We start from the raw sequence: 18,722 nt of genomic DNA, 5'->3' as shown, positions 1-18,722 counted from the left end.
CTTGTTTGTTGTAGCTGCTGGCAGCGTGACGTCACGACCACCCGCGTCAAACGCCCTTTCGTATTTCAGTGTACTAAGATACACTTCTTAATTTCACGCATATTAACGCCATAAAAACTTCTAATATTACCTCCCATAATAAGTCAAGTATATTTTAAAGGAGTGCTTTAAGCAATCGATTATATTAAATACATAGCAGCATAGACAAAGTCTATAGAAAAATATTGCTATCCCTTTTATTCGCTATGAGAAAACTGAGATATCAATAAATCTTGTATAGAGGTGATAAAATACCAATTCAACAAGCGATTCTCGCGCAATTTCTTGTCTCGCACAGTCGCGCTGTGGAACGGTCTGTCCTCGGCGGTATTTCCAAACCAATACGACTTAGGGACCTTCAAGAAGCGAGCATACCATTTCCTTAAAGGCCAGCAACGCATCTACAGTTCCTCTGGTGTTGCAGATGTCCATGGGTGTCGTTGATCACATCAGTGTTCCCGCCGCTCGTTTGTCCCCTTCTCTTATAAAAAAAAAGCACGATACATATTGGTAATATGTGTAAAGTCTGTTAAAAACAATAGGAGTCACCAAGGAGAGGCAGGGGGCAGCTGCTTCCCTGCATGTGAAGAATCGAAAAATGTATACCACTTCGATATACCAAGGGCACCTAAGATCCTCATATGCCCACATAGATATTACTTGATAGTTTTTAGTTGAAAATTGCAGTTTTTTTATCTTTAAAATAAAAATTAAAGGAACTTTTACTGCAAGCTTTTATCATCTGGTAACGACACCTTATTAAAGACTATAATAATACTAATTAACAACTGAGTTGTGTATTTGATATATCTCGTGTTATATCAATATGCATACACCTGTTTCAATATCATTGATTATGTTTAAAAACTTAACTTACCTCTACTTAGGGTATGCTCCGAGCCCCTCGATGGGGACGTATAGTGAGCTGATGAAGATGATGATGATGATGTTTAAAAAGAAACAATTACGTATCTATGCGAGGAAGGAATTAAGTCCTGTGAGCTGGTGTGAAACGTACTAAATGATAGTTTAAAATTTATATGTAGTTTTAGACATTATTAGTTAAAATATTTTGCCGTGAATGGCGCGCTTTCGTTACCAAGTCAAGTGCCAGAATGAATAGTGAGGGGACATAAACGTTGATAATTTAAGGCTAGTGTTGCCCCGATACACCGGCACATCTTCTTCTTCTAGTTCTACAGCCCTTTGTGGGCCTTGGCTTGGTTCAGCAACTTTTTCCACCTCGGTCTATCTCTAGCTACAGACTTCCAATTTGCTGCAATTTGATACACCGGCGCAGTGTCTGATTTTCTTCCTTACAGATACTATAATTTGTATGTAGAGGCTACTGAAATGATTCAATGTGTGCTTAGAACAACTTATTATGATTTAAGTTTTAACTTGATTTAATTTAGTAACTACATATAAACATGTGGGAGTCTACCTAACAATTACAAACGCATTTAACTAACGTGAAATTAAACACAGCTGTTATAAATAATAAAGAAATGCATCGTTTATCAACAATATACTATTAGCTGATTAAAAGCAGACGCGAACAGGAACGGAAAACAAATCATCAAAATGCACGACTAAAATGAAGGTGGGGGGGGACACACGTGCCCCACAGTTGAAAAGTTAATAATGTATTTTTAACTCGGAAATCTTGCTAGTGTGACCATATACATTGTAGAGAAGGACATAATAGGACATTTTTGTATAGCGAAATTCAACAATATTCCCATAAATCACTGTCATTTCATGAACCCAATCCTCTTCGATATAAATTAAAATTAATTTAACGTAAAAACTGAGTTTACTTTTCCGATTAACTTTAGATAGTAAATACTAGTTTAAATAAAATTTGTAAATGTTACTGATATCCGTAATTATCGTTTATGGCAACCCTACCACTGACAGGAAGGGAAGTTCATCGCGGCCGGTAGAGGCGAGCGGTATTTCTGTAGTTTTTAATTAAATCAGTCGACACCTGTCTTGGCCTGCTGCCGCACGCGCCGCTCCCCTCCCCTTCCGTGCTCTCCCCCGCCTACACCGCACCTCACATCATTGTTATGAAGTTATCCATCATTGTTCTTCACGATTGAGTTTAGCCTGGATATCGGCCATCGTTTAAATTTTTAAGCTGCGCAATTATTGCACCATAATTTTGTTGATGCAATTTTTTTTTTATTTACAAGAGTTTTGACATTTATTTGGTAGGACGCAGTGTTGCCAGATCGGTTTTATAAAGAGCTACAAACAAATCAAGAGTCGATGTCGACTGCGATGGTATATTTAAGTCGGGAAGCCGACAGCAGCAGCGGCGAAGGCGGGAGGAAGTGCGCCTCGCGTTTACACTTTATTATTAGATAACGTCTGAGTGGAAACTGAATATTTATGTCCACATCGCGCTTACTTTTATTTTTGGTAACGTGTAATGAATTAGATAAAACTTTTAAACGTATAATAACACAAATTATCACGTCGTTTACGGACTGGCCGTTCATCGCAGTCTCAAGTGAGATTTATCTAATAACATACATGTGGCGAGTTGAAAAGTTTAATTTTGGTCGACTATCAAGTTGAGTTATCGTTTAAGTGACATGTTCTGTCACCGTATGGTAACATTTTCTTGAATCTTTTTTTCTTTCAAAGCCAAAAACCAGACAGCAATAGCTTACTGTTGCAATTGTTATTACCGGTAGGAACTATGTGTTGACACAAGATTAATGTTCTATAATTCTTTAAAAGTAATACTAATTTTTTTAACAAAAAAGTGATACGTTATTTATAAATATAATCGCTTAGTATTTACGATGAAAAGATGACGATCTACATCTTACGAGTTGATGTAAAAGACGAGTCATGTTAGTCATACGTGGCTCTTGCACTCTCACAAATATTAGCACATGTGAAACTTCACAATATGTACCAGAGACGAGTCATGCAAAAAAACTGCGAACTCAGCCACATGGTCGAGACGTTAAATCTTAAATGTAAACGTTTGCACTTCATAAAGACCACCAGAGATGTTTTAAAACATATGCGAAATTAGTAATAATTGTTTTTAATAATAGCATTACTTATTAGTACTTTAAAAATAATTTGGCCTTTTTTAGATTCGCATATAACGTTTTGCATAAAAATAGTTTGAATTTTTCAAATCTAATTTTTTTCCTCGTCCAACTTTCATTTCAGTGTTGTTATAATTTTGTGATGTAAAAAAAGATGTAAATAACTAAATCAAACAGTGCAGTAAATAGGCGCTAAAAGTGAAAGGTGATAAATGCACGTAAACAGAACTCGTAGAAATAGAAAACAGATCAGTTCGAAATTCAAATATGTGCAAAATACACCATTTTGCTTTGAAGACAATTTTGCATCACGCTGTATTTGCATTTCTTTAAAATTAATGTCAAATGTATTTAAGTGGTGTGCAATTTAATATAGCAAGAACATGCAAAAATTTCTTCACTAGTAAATTAAAAGCATCTGCCGTCTCGTACTTATTATCTGGTAAAACGGCACCTGCTTACTCATACATGAGTAAATAGAATTTTAAAATGGTCTGCAGCTTCCAACGCAAATAAATGAAAACACACTATCTAATTTTATCGAAGGTAACTAGAGCTATATTCCTGTAGTTGTTAAGATTTATATAAACACTAGCCGTCGCCCCCAACTTCGTTCGTGCGGATTTAAATAAACCTAATTGCCTATATGTTATTCCAGGCTATGTTTTACAGATATACCAAATTTCAGGTAGATTCATGCCGGCATTCTGGATATTGTATAACAAACCATCCATACATCTAAATATTTGCATTTATATTCATCATCATCATCAGCTCACTATACGTCCCCATCGAGGGACTCGGAGCCTACCCTAAGTTCAGGGTGATTATGCCATTGTCAACCACGCTGGCCAAGTGCGGTCTGGTTGACTTCACATATGTTTGAATTTCCTCTCAGGTACGTGCAGGTTGCATCACGATGTTTTCCTTTACCGTAAGAACGTCGGATAAATGTACATATGTAAATCGAAAATCGAAAAAAACATTGGCACATGGCGGGATTCGAACCCAGGACCTGCAGATTGCAAGTCTAGTGCTTGACCACTGAGCCAACAACGCTCCCATGCATTTATATATGCATTTATATTAGTAAGATTTTATTAAATACGTGCAGACAATATGTTTGTCAATATTTTCGAGCAATGTCATGTTTTATAACATTAGTATGTTTGTTTATGAGACAGCAATGTCTGGACAGGAACAGTTGATGCAATCCATATAAATAGAGTACGAACAGCTCTGGCTCACCTCACCACAGTCGACTATTTTAGAACAAATACGTTATCAAGACTTTAAACCACTGTTTACACGTTATTGTGCTAACGTAAACACTTTGAATGACGTCACACTATGACGTTGAACGTGTTTTGATGTTAGAATTGTCAAATTAGTTCAAATTACTTACGACATTTTGTTTAATGTTATGCAAGTTAAACATAGATTAAGTTATTGGTAAGTTTGATGATTAAGTAAATTATCGAATAATTAGATTTTCGATAACTGTATTTATTTAAAAACATTTATACAAATAATATTACTGTTTAGGTTGATTACGTTTAATTATTATAGTTATATGTTTAATGATTACATCATTGTAGATTGTTACAGGTAGTAGTCGTGTTGCTGAATATCATAGTTCCACAAATAAGAAAGTAACGCATATACAATTGCGTATGTCTATGGGCAGCAGTCACTTCGCTATTTCAGCGATTTCAGGTGGCCGCTCGCTCGTTTGCCTCCTTTTGACATAAAAAAAAAGAAAAACGTACATACATACTTTTGAGTCAATTTTGCTTTGAAAAAATTGAAATAACAACGGAGTTTTCTTAAGTTTTTAGCAGATAATTGGGTAATAGAATGAATAAAGAAACGTACTTATATTTTACTAGCTATCTCCCGCGACACCGTCCGAGCGAAATTAAAAAAAAAAACTTAATTTGTAGCATATGCTTTCTTCCACACTGTGTTCTACATCTACGCCAAATTTCAACAAGATCCGTACGCCGTTTTGGAGTTACCTTCAAACAAACATCTATCCATCCATCTTAACTTTCACATTTATAATATTAATAAGTTTAAGACACATGTGACATTAGGCAATGGTCTAGCGATGGTTGACAGCGGCCATAACTTTGGTGCTAGTGTGTCGACGTACGCGCAGCTCTTCGGACCACCAGTAGCGTACATGCGCTAAAACTGTTCACTTCCTACCGATTGTAATAAAATAACCATTATTTTCTCGTAATTATCCTAGCTATATTTATTGCTATAATAAAATGGTGTATTTCTGTTTATTCCATTTTACAACATGGATATAAAATGTAAGTAATATTACAAAGAAAAACGTAAAACAAGCACAATAAAGATACTTTGATGCAAGGATTAGACAAGTTATTCAGTTGCAAAAGTCTACTAAAAAGCTAACCACAGACTAAACGCGATTATAGAATTTTTAATATTTTTTTATCTGTGGTTAGTTAACCTTCAAACAATCGGTGGCAAGTCCAATACCACTAAGCTGTCAAAGCATCTAAATGAATTTTCCATTAATACGAAAGAGCAGGCAGGAGCGGCGATGCGGCACGCGCCTGCGTTCATAAAGCGGGGATTATAATCGGGAACCACGGTACAATGCACTTGATAGATATCCACCCCATTTTAATCTTGCACATGACGTCATAACATGTTAATATACAACTTAACAGCTGTGTAAGGGTCAAATATGGCTTCCGAATTATTAAGACGAATGTGAGATCGATTCTAACAAAAACTAATCTTACTAATATTATAAATGAGAGTGTTTGGATGAAGTGATGTTTGTTTGAAGATATCTCCAAAACGGCTGAACGGATCTCGAGGAAATTTGACACAGATGTAGAGCATAGAAGAACACATAGGCTACTAATAAAGTTTTTTTTAATTCCGCGTGAAAGCAGTCGCGGGCGACAGCTAATACCTAATAAGAAGAAAGGCCTGCTATACACATAAGCTCTGTTTCGTAAACTGATTCGGGCACCATGAAAATATTTTACTACAGGATGTTAAATTGTTATAAGTAGTATATTTTGGAATGTGTGGAGGCATATTGTATATTATTATTATAATATATGCAGGCAGGTGGTTGGCCTGTGTGGAGGTGTTTGCAGAACTTTGGTTACAGCCTACAGCGCCATCTGGTGTTATGTCACGCACGCTGAACGTGGGTCGAAACAACTAAACGCAGTATTTTGCAATACGAAGTGTATTTTTAAACTCGTTTACGTTACTATTTACACTAAAATAGATGAGTAATGAATACTAATTTGTAGGAAAAACATTACAGTGATTGTACAATTTAGTAACTTGGTACTAAGATTAGTAATTACTTTTGTATTTAACAAAGTAAATTTTTTGGTGACTTCAAAAAGAAGGAGGTTATTAGCAGACTTTTTTTGACACAAAGGAGTTTGAAACAGGAGATTTTTGTTACTTTTTAATGTATTTTGTTTAAGAATATTATTTTTCTGTTACAGTGTTTTTTTTTAACATCATGTATTATTTAAATTCATTGTAGAACAATTGTTCGTCGATTTATAGTCATGTTTAATATAAGCATGCGCGTCATTCGACCGGAAGAATGTTGCTTTAGTAAAAGCCTCGCGATATTCAATAGGCCTTGCAAATTTAGTTGTAACTGTAAATTGAGACGCGACAAGACTGAATGTGACTAAATTACACATAGACACGTACAAGTACTAGATGTAGAAATAATTTCTGTATGACTTACAAAATGGCGATAACTTCGATTTTTATCCTTTTAATGTAAAAGGAAATTTTTGCGATAAAACGCATGATCTTATCCAAAATATATCTTCTTTTATGATCATATCAAGGTTAGAAAGTATCGTAACCTCGATTTTAGTTGACTTTAAAGTCTTGATTGAAAATATCTGAAATGTCTAGAATTTTTGATCGGTCAAGTTAATGAAGGCATTCGCTTATTGATAAATCGCTGCGCGGGCGCAGGTTGACAGTAGAGGGACCGTGTTTTTAACTTGAATCTGGATAATATTTTTTTTCATATTACATACATATCTGTAAAATATTCGGTCTTAAAATAAATATATAAAAATGTATATATTCTTTCCATTCTATTTATTTGTGACGAAAAAAGATAATTTATTTAATTAAATTACGTTAATGATGAAATTGTTAGCATTTCATTGTCATTAAAATCCGCTATTTATTTTATTCCTGATTTAAAATACGACTTTATGGCTAGCCTTGTGACATTGAATGGGCTGTGACGTCACGCGGACCGCGCCCGCGCACTCCGCCATATGGCCGTACAACCGGTCCGCACTCCTTACCTAAAGCCTTAATTGACCAAATCAATGAACGATCGCTACGACTTTTAATTCACTTTTGACAAGTAAAAGAACATAAAACCTTATTATACACAGACTTTGTTATAAATAAATGCTGCAAGGGGTAGCTTAAATCTATTTGTTAATCACATTGTCTGTTGTTAACCATCTGCTCGATTTATTTTTATTAAAATTAATTAGATCGTTAAAGACTTAACGTTAGCGTTCCTGTTAATAAAACGATTAATGAAACAGATATTTGTAATGACTTCAAGTAACGTAATGTTCATTGTAAGAAGCAATATTTAAAAATGAAATAACATGAAATCAGCATTGATGAATAATATAATTACGAATTATTTCCACAAAACCAAAGGGGACAATATTAACGTCATAATGATTCAAATAGGTTTTCTAGAAAACAAACAGGCAAGGGATCACGTATGCATTTTATTACACAGAAATCTTACTAATATTATAAATGCGAATGTTTATATGGATGAATGTTTGTTTGAAGATATCTCCAGAACGGCTCAATGGATCTCGCTGAAATTTGGTATAGATGTAAAACATAGTCTGGAAGAGCACATAGGGTACTTAATATTTATTAAATCCGCGCGGACGGAGCCGCGGGCGATAGCTAGTACAATCATAATTATGTTACTTATTTCGTCTTAAACCTACATACTTCTAGTACCTAATGTTATATGAAATAAATAAATTATTATTATTAATAAAAACGCGATAGATTAAATAATGACAACTGTTCATTGCGGTTTTTGTTGGTAATATTGTTTAGAACTGTAATTTTATACTTATTCTGACTAGTGATTCATCGAAGGAAAACCCCACCATAGTAGCGTGACGTTGGGACATTGATACCGATATCAAATGCAGCGTGCAACCCTCGCTTTTTTAAATTATTCCAGGTGTACCCGAATACAAGATATAATCATAAATTTTTCTTATAAATTTACTAGGGAGGATAACGATAATAAACATAATATTGTCGGCAGGCTCTACCAATCTACTTGATTGAAATAAAATAACTAACTATGTTTTTATCTACATATAAGAGGCTATGATTAAAAATTTTGGGCTCAATTTTCGATAAGCGATTGACATTTTCTTATACTTATTCGTTAAAAGGTTACGAAGCGATCATGGATTATATAATGACCTATTTTCTGCTATTTATATTTAATTAAATAATAAACTGTGTACATAATTAATATAATATATTTGTTTTCTTTACTTATTGATTAGACGGTCAAAGGCGAAATTACTTTATAATCTGTGAAGCGATAAAGTAAATTGTTAAATTATAAATATGAAGCCATACAATCAAATTGTTATTAGCTTTTAAAACTTTGTGATGTCCTTAAAAAATGAGTTATGTGGTAAGATAAATTATATTTTAAATTTGGATGCATCGATCGCCCAGTAAATGTTTAGTCGCTTATAATTGTTACAGCATTTGCTTAAAGCCTAACGCATATCAAAGTCATGGTTATTACATTCTCCATGAAGTTATTAAAAAATCATCAGGTTCAATCGTTCATCTGTTTCCTATGCAGACATAACTTACTAACCACATGATTATAATTGTCCGTTAACGAAATTGGTTACGAATTACGTGTTAGATTTTCTAGATTACAGTACTAAGAATAGTCATTTAAAAACTCGTTAAAGTAACTTCTAATTGTATTTAAATCGTTCTATTATCATATCAGTGGAATATAGTGCGTAATGTGCTCGTTGGTTGCGTAGATTTGATTTTGTTTAAATGACGATTAAACATCAATTTATGACAGTTTCCGTTGACGCGTCGCATCCGCGGCGCACGCGCGCATACTGATGGTGGCCGTCGGGCGCCACCTGGCGGCTATGACCGGACACTACTGCATTGGACACCTTTTTTTCATTGTAAAGTATCGGATATCACGATGACTTGTTAAGCTGACGTTATCGTTTTTGGTCTATGGTATTTGTTCAACATGTGATTGACATTTAGATTTTTTTTTAATTTGATTGACAAACGCAGGCAAAGGTCATCTGATGGTAACTGATTCCAGTCATGTTTGAGATGTAATCACGTCGTTTAAGGATAGTGATCATTATCTCTTTTATTATTCACAAATAAATAAATAACAACCATTTCGTCCTATCTTAAATAATGACCACTCATCTTTTTTTAAACCTGTATTTTTGTTGCATTTTCTTAAATATTCATACCAAATATATATTATCGAACTTAAGTTGTATTAATAATTCAAAAATAATAAGCACTTCACACAGCAGTGTATGTACAGTGACGCACACAAGTGTAAACGTATCGAATCGTGATTGCGGTCCACGACGTATGATGCACCATGACTTAGTCACCACTCACCACCGGTCACCTGCATCACCTTGACTCACCGACTGTGTCACACACATCTAAATATTATCTTTCCGTTATTTTTGTTGTTTAATATTTCTACAGTTGACACAGTTAACGTAAATAAAGTACAGTTACGTAGAAAATTATTTATAACTTTACTTTTAAATAATTTAAAAAAAAAGCTGGCACAAATTATAAGTAGGATCAGTAATGAGTAAATCTGATTGGTAGGTATTTTCAAAGAGTGTTAAACTTACTTTAATAAACAATTCGAAAGAACAAAATACACAATAAGTTGTATCTGTCTTGTGGAAATTAATTTGAATGAGATAAATGCGAGGGATTGCGTAATACAGTTTTATATTTATAAATTGACGGCGCGGAGGCTGGGACCTTGGACCACTGACGGTACGCTCGCGCCCGCGACACATCTCTTCTCATCCATGATATACTTATATACAAGTTTACAAAACAAAAAATTACCATTGAAAATAAGCTCTAGTATGTTAATACTTTATAGGAAAAAGTACAGTAACATTAGCCTTTAGTTTAAAGAAATTAGTAATATATATTTTTTTAAATCAAAAGATGGCAAACGAACGAGCGGCCACCTGAAATCGCTGACCTAACCTCCTGTTTTTGAAAGTCGCTTAAAACCATGAACCTTTTTTCAAGTGAAAGCATAAAAAATAATAATTAGGGCATAATGGAGCTGCTATTGAGTTATCAAGTTAATATGAGTGGTGTCATTCAACAAGAGAGAGGCAAGGGGTCCCGCTCCACTGACATTTGCCAATAAAACCGGTGAAAAAACTGCAATAACTCAATATACTGATTATAAATAGCAATTAACAGAAGCATGTTAACACGGTTCATACAACTTCCGTGTACTAGGGTTGTGTAAATCGCGATAAAATTATTAAAAAAAAATTAAACACTAAAATTTTAATTCAATGTTTCAAATTGAGATTTTTTTCAGAGTTATTTTTATTGCAAGCGAAAAAAGACAAAGCCATATTCAGTGGTGTATTTCGAATTTGTTTAGCATAAAAGTAAAAAAAATATGAAAGTTAGTCAAAACTTTAGTCACTAATTTATTTCTATATATTATTACGATTCTACTAGGGATGTCAATCAAATGTTACTTTATCTACCTAGGTGTAATTACAATTCTTTTAGTTTAGCTATCCAAAGGGGGAACGCTGCCAGTATCATCGGGACCTTGCCTAAAGGGACTCCTTTTAATAACATATTTTAGTGATTTATTCGTTTTTTTTTTAATATTTTATTTTATATCATAGATTTAAGACTATATGTAATTATAGAAATAAGGATGTATAATAAATTCATTCTTATAGAAATATGTCATTTTAACGTGGGTATGATTTCGTCGAAGCCGAACTTGCGTTGTGCATTTGGGTCAAGGCGGGCTCGCATGCGCGGAGTCACAGATTCAAGCTATATTTACAGATCATTGTAATTTCTGAGGATATATCCCTTTAATTACGACATTGACCGCAATTTACATGAGTCATTTTTTCCCTTTAAGAAGTTATTGCCTCCATTTACGCATAAACATGAAGAAAACCACAGGCTTAATATTAGCTCAAAACTTGCAATTGACTTAGAATTTAACAATGTTAAAACAATACAATTAATTTAAAATTATATAATTGTGTTCATTTGATTTCATTAAGCTTAACATCTGTTTAAAATATATCTAAAACATGTAACTAATTAAATAATTAAGGTCCTGTCAATTAAATTGTAGAGTCGGTAACAAGCTATATAATGACTGCGTAACGCCACAGCTCCGATAATAAGAATATTCCGAGAGGCTTGCGCAATGTTTCACATCTTTCAGAATTAAATTTGGTAGATTTTTATAAAATATTGGCAGATTTTTGGTTATTTACTAATATTTCTTGTACTATTCCAAAGAAGCTATAAGATTGTGATAGGACATAGTTTACGGCAATAGTCAAATGGTGGGATTCGAACCCCTGACATTAAGATCGAAAATCCGTACCCTTAACCATTAGGATATCAACGCTTCAATTTCTTTTCGATACGTATCACCAATATGTAAATTTTTACATTTTCATCTTGTATTTCATAGTTAAAACGGTAACTGCTGATGGTAGACTTTTAATGAACACGTTCATACATCAATTATGTATAGAGCAATTACACGCAGTTGCGCGCAATTAAACGTCCGCGCGAATTTGATGCGACAAGTTCAATGTCATGTTTCAATTGCTCAGTAAAAGTTAATACTATCAACTAAATTACGTAAAAAATAAATGAATCAATCATAAAATTACAAAAAAAAATCATCATTTTTAATTAACTTATTCAAGAAAGATGTAAATTAAAATTGTATAATAGTTAGTAGCAATCAAATAAGTCCCCACGGTGCCCACATACCAGTGAAACTCAAAAAGCTATTGTTCGCAATTATTTATAGCCCGCACTGTACTTGTTTGCCCCTATTAAATTGTCTCAAAGGAAACGGTCTCGCTTTTAATTTTTTATACTAATTTCTCTTATTTAACTATTATATTTAATATACGTAACACGAATCAGAAATTCATAATATGTGTGGTTTTCCTCTTGTTTTGTTTACGTAATACGCAGGAATACTAAAAGTTTTGAGTACTGTTTGTGATTTAAGTTTCGTCTAATTCGAGTATCACAGTTGCAAAATATCTTACCGCATCATTCTCAATGTCATTCGTACAAAGAAGTTTGAGAAGTGAATCGTTTCTAGCTATTCATATGAGTAAGTAAACATTGGTGAGGTCGCTCGGCCGCCATACTGGTAATGAGGTCACGGCGGCGCTGCGCAGACGCAAGGAATGTTTTCTGATAATTTTACAACACTCTCCAGTTTAAAATGCATGCTATGAGAACCAGCTGACGTTTTATTTATGCACAGTATGCATGACAAAGATTTATTTTTATGTCGCTTAAACCTGATAAATTCAATAATCAATCGTTTTGTGCTTGTTATGCATTCATTTACAAGGTTATGCATCGTTATAATAAATTTTGGTTTATTTTTGTGATTTTTGCACAACACAATTTCCAAGGATATCATCATCAACCTCCCCTTATCCCTAAGGACGTCAGTCACAGTATGTACTACTGCTCCATACATCTCTATCAGCCGTCATACATTAACTTCTTACGCATATTCTCTATCACACAAACCATCCATACTTTTCGTCTTCCTCTGCCTTTCAGGCAATCCACATTCAATCTCATTACTTTCAAACACATTTCAAGGATAATCATATTATAGAAATAAATATTAAAAGTTTTCAATAAAACATCTAAAATAATTTTAGTCGTTTACTTACTACTTTCCCTAAATGTAACACGGACACATTGTGACGTCACACTAGCAATATATTCTCCAAACTGAGATAACACAAGACATAACGCGCTTTCAACTCAACTGTTATTATAAACGCGTTCTCATTTATATACCGGCATTCCTTTGAAGTTATTACAAACTTACATTTATGCATACCAACATACACACACACATGGCCAATCACCTCTATAATTCCTTGTAAGTAAACAGAACTGCGCAGTAGACTATTGTCTGCACAACCTAACTTGTATTTTAATTGTGTGTCAATCAAGTATTTAACATAACAATGCTGAGACTGTGGTAACTTAAACAAATGAGAGTTGTTCAAAATACGTAAAAAAATGTTTTTTTTTTTTATAGGAGAAGGGGGCAAACGAGCAACGATTCGCCAATCGTTTTCGTACAGTCTTGGTAGTCTATGTGTTCTCTTACATTTTTCTCATCATCATGAACAGAATTTACGAAACATAACTTTCAAGAAATTTTATGCAGTTAATAGGCAGCGTACGTTTAAACATAGAGCCTTAATATTCAGACATTTTATCTCGAGGAATAATGGTAACGGGAATCCATGTTACACGGATGTTACATTCAAATTAAATGTCATGCCAGTTTATCTGTTTTGTTGTTGTGTACAAAAATAACTATGTTATCGCAACGGCACAAGCCCGCTTACGGTACGCGTTTAGCTTTCCTTGCATTGCAAGAATTACTTCAAGAGTTAAGGAGTACAAATTATAACGAAATATGCGCAAGCCTTGTTGCTAAATGTTAACTACACATATTTGACTTGATTATCTTGTTTATAAAATTATCTATATGATATTTACACACACAAGAACAGTTGTAAGGAAAATAAAGTCACTCTTTCCTTCATGTACGCACATCTGTCAGATGTTTTTAATTACAAGCAGAATAATATAAAACGTCTTGAATTTAATCAAAAATGAAAAAAAACTGACCAGAACTCTTGATACATTTTTGCAATTAAACTTCTCTTAGTTTTATGTCTTGTTTCTATGTTAAAGCTTAACTCATTTGTCAACAACTGAACAAGTTAAAATCAATAGCTATCAAATCGCTTCAAACGAAAGCAAACTTCGTCGTTGGTAAGAGCTCGTAAATCACGCATAGACATGCCTGTGTACCACAGAGCGCGATAAAAAATGGATCGCGCAGCGCTGCCGTAAATGTCCATAGTCATTACTTATCTTTGTCATTAGCGGGGTGAAGACCCAACTTGCGCTCTGCAGCACTTATTTGTATGTAATTTGATAACGTTTGGACGCAAGGTGCAGACACATACTATTGACAGTATGTCTATTATTTCTTGATTAAAGCGATGTTTCTTTTCGTGTTTTTTATTATAAAACTTTTCATTAAATAAAGTGGATAATTAAATTATAAGTAACAATATAGTAATTCAACATTGAAATTGACATTTGAATTATTAATTTGAAGAATTAATTATTGTATTTTGCACTTTTTCTTGAAAGACCATTAAAGCCGTTCTAGTTAAAATAGCTATCACACGCGACTTCATCCGCGCGGAATTAAAAAAAAACTTTATCAGTAGCCTATGTCTTCTATATTTGTACCCGATTTCATCAAGATCCGTTGAGGAGTTCTGGATATACCTTCAAACATACATCCATTCATCCATCTATCTAAACATTCGCATTTATAATATTAGTAAGATTACCGGTTACCGAAACTTTCTTAAATCATGTGGTGCATGCATGTATACAATTATAAGTAACAAAGGGAAGTAATTATTAACGGAAATGCACATTATCTTATTAGCAAAACTCGTAATAAATTAAGAATGTCCCGCGCATTGGATATGGGGCTATTTCTGTGTGCAGTCAAATGGAATAAAAAAGTTTGTAAAAGACGTTGCGCGGGCGCATGTGCAGCACATGTGATACCGCCCGTGCTTCCGGTTCTTCCGAATTACTAATTTCGCCCGTTCCCCGACGGTGCGTCGCTACGGGGTGCGTTGCCACTAACAATGATCGTAAAACATGCAGGGTCATTGTTTAAGTTCAAACATGTGTTGATACCCAATTCTTAGGAAAATGGTTTGGTCAAGGACAAAGTTTTCATGCAATGACTTTCATGTCCAGTCGTGGATTATTATCTTACTAATATTATAAATGCGAATGTTTAAATCGATGTATCTTTGAAGGTATCTCCGGAACGGTTGAACGGATCTCGCAGAAATTTGGCATAGATGTAGAGCATAGTAAGGAAGAACATATAGGCTACTTATTAAGTTTCTTCCTAAATTCCGAGCGGACGGAGTCGCGGGCGACAGCTAAAATGCACACTAACCTAAATGTTTCAACTCAATTGAAATACTAACTAATGTAAATTTATAGACAGCTAAAGCGGCTATAAGATTTACAAGTGCAGTATTTCACAATACTAATGAAAGATCATTTAACATTCAGTTACAAACACTCCCAATAGCAGCACAAAGCAAGCATTGACGCGCTAATGGCGGCTTTCACGTTGTCGTAATATTGAATTGGTGAATTTGATTAAAACGATAGCAAGAACAAAGGCCGCCGCTGACCGAAGCAAAGAGAGCAAAAGTAAACGAACCATCTTGAATTAACGAATGTTAATTGGTCGCGGTTATCAGACCTCGATTCCCTTGATTTCATTCACGTGTCACTAATATCGTGACTTGGTACTATACAAAATCCACAATTAAAACATAGTCCAGACAACGAGTATAAATACGACAATTTTAAAGTTATTGTTATTTCCCAATGTATGTGATAGTTTTACTTAATATAATTGATGCGAATGTTTGGATGGATGGATGGATATTTGTTGGAAAGTATCTCTAGAACGGCTTAACGGATTTTGATGAAATTTGGCACACATGTAGTACATAGTCCGGAAGAACACATAAGCTACTTATTAAGTTTTTAAATTCCACGCGGACGGAGCCGCAGGCGAGAGCTAGTAAATAAATAAATACTGATGTTATATTTTGGCAGCGACACAAAAGTCAGCGGAGCGTTGAAAGTCGCGCAAAGACGACGATGATGTCACTACAGAGATAACGCCAAGATACCTTGTTATGTTACAGCTCGACTACCTTCACAATATGAGCTAACTGAACATTACCACACATTGAACTCTTTTTGTATATTACAAATTTATAAAGATTAAATATGATCTATGCAGGCATGACTCTCTTTTTTCTGTATCTCACTCTACCTCTACAAGATTTTAAGAGTAGAAAGTCTCTGTAAAATCATTAAGGTCCTATAAACATAACTTAAAATGACTAAATTGAATAATTATGTATTAACTAGCTGTCGGCCGCGACTCCGTCCGTGCGGAATATAAAAATAAACTTAACAAGTAGCCTATGTGTTCTTCCAGACAATGTTCTACATCTATGCCTAATTTCAGCGAGATCCATGGAGCCGTTCCGGAGATACCTTCAAACAAACATCCATCCATCTAAATATTCGCATTTATAATAATAGTAAAAAGTAAAATAAAATGCTTCTTAAATCAGTTTTTCAGTTGTTTTTAACAAGAAGATTGGTATCCACACGTCATTTTTTGAAATCTTTTATCCAATCATTTATAAATCAAGTTGTATAATGTTGTGTAGGCGACTGATGACATCATCAATGATTCTTAAGAACGCTATGACTTGGTACGTACAATGTTTGCTCGTTTGCTCACCGCGGAAACTTGTTAACAAATAAACTATAAGTCACTACAAAATTATTCATAACGATACTTAATCGATGTGGTAAGCGATATCTATATTTTTTTACTTAATATTTTATCTCTTTGACCAGTATTTTTAAATGCATATTGACCTTAAGTTACGCACTCAATCCGCAAGTACAGTCACATAAAATCTCTGATAAGTTGCCTGGATGAAGGTGATTATTTTTACTACCTTTTCTAAAATATTAATATATGACTAAATGAAACACTATGATAGCCTAATTACATTTTTGTACATAACTTAGAATTAGGTAAAAGAATTGATTGACTATCATCTACAACGGTCAAAGATATCAGAATCTTTTAGGACATGGTAGAGCTACAATTTTTATCTCGTTTTTTAAAAAGATGTAAAAAGAAAGTCTCAAGAGAAAATTATATATATCTATATAATTTCCCCATCCAGCAAAAATAACATTATTATTAATTATTTAAGATAATTGTTTTGTCAGCGACTGTACTTATGCAAGTATACGCACATTTATTCGGGGAAGGTAACCTTAGCCCACAAGATAACGTACATAATATGACCATTATGTTTATTTAATTTAACAGTGTAACAATATTTATATTTTAAAGAGAACAGCTCAAGTTCTATAGTTCAATAAAGAAAACTCTCATTAAGCAATAGGCCTACAATCACAGAATGCTTAATAATCTAACGAACTTACTAAAAATAAGGACTAGTCTTCCTGGTAACGATGACATATTTGATTTCCAGTAGCGAGATTAACAGACAAAGATATTATATTCGATATGAAGTCTCAAAGACGATGCTCTTCGCGTTTTAATAGCCTAGAGATATTTCTAGGACGACTGCTTATCTCGTACGCCAATAACATTATAATAAATCTATGATGTCAGCTTCATCGCGCTACACTAAATGTTTCTTTGCATTAATATAATTATAAAGTTTATTTTCTATACAAATGACATACATTCGGAGATATTTAACATTAACATTCGAGACATTAACATAGTTTTTTCTTAGTTAAAAACTTAAGGCTTTTTTTTATTTTGCCGATTATTCAGATAAAATTGACAGTAGATAGAACTGATGTGAATACTCTACTTGAATTAAATATGCGATAATTATCTGTTGTATTTGTACAGTTGCTATCGTATAAGACGAATGACTTAAGTATTTTATAACCTCGTAACGTTTTCATTATAAAAACTTGTGACCTGTCTAAGAATAGTAATTAAATTTGCACAAAAACATTTGAATTTTTAGGACACACATTTATACTCACGTTTTTCGGTTGCCGTCCACATGAGCCTGGACCGTGAATCCAAACATGGACTTGTAATTACCCCTGTACACCACATTCGAGGGGATGTCCACATTGAACCCTAGGGCTAGGGTCCACGCGCATAAAAATACACACAAAAATATGGCCATTGTCAAAACTAAGCTTTGAAGTCACAGCACAACACAGATAAAAAACACTATTTACTTAAATATTATTTTTACAATTGGTCCTCATGATTCGTTCGGCGAGTTGTTACGAGTTCGTAGTCGTGCGTTGGCGACCGACGATATGTGTACTCCTCTCGACGGTCGGTTCGACACTGGCCCGCGAAGGCGCGAACGGAGCAAGGCCGCCAATGAGGTAATAGAACAGAAAATAAAATCGGAAAACAGTTTTCACGCGCTATGTTTTCGCGCGTTTTCTTAGTAAAATGAATATGACTGAATACGAATAAAATTCTCGTTACAGCCAAGGATTAATTAT

At 34.0% G+C, this 18,722-nt stretch overlaps 1 protein-coding gene across 4 annotated transcripts in view; it reads right to left on the bottom strand.

Annotated features, from left to right (window-relative positions):
• Positions 1 to 18,575, bottom strand: part of if (integrin subunit alpha inflated) — a 74,438-nt gene extending 55,863 nt beyond the window's left edge. For 2 of the 4 annotated variants that reach the window (XM_013325128.1, XM_013325130.1), the window contains exon 1: positions 18,240 to 18,575. In XM_013325128.1, the coding sequence (XP_013180582.1) occupies positions 18,240 to 18,388 (149 nt within the window). In that variant the 5' untranslated portion in view covers positions 18,389 to 18,575. The remainder of the gene's footprint in view (positions 1 to 18,239) is intronic. The other 2 variants (XM_013325129.1, XM_013325131.1) reach the window with 1 other exon arrangement.
• Between the last annotated feature and the right edge of the window lie 147 nt (positions 18,576 to 18,722).

This window comes from Papilio xuthus, unplaced genomic scaffold (genome assembly GCF_000836235.2).
Source record: "Papilio xuthus unplaced genomic scaffold, Pxut_1.1 DF824888.1, whole genome shotgun sequence".
NCBI classification, from domain to species: domain Eukaryota; kingdom Metazoa; phylum Arthropoda; class Insecta; order Lepidoptera; family Papilionidae; genus Papilio; species Papilio xuthus.
The sequence above is the reverse complement of the archived record's forward strand: the minus strand, read 5'-3'. Positions and strand labels throughout refer to the sequence as shown.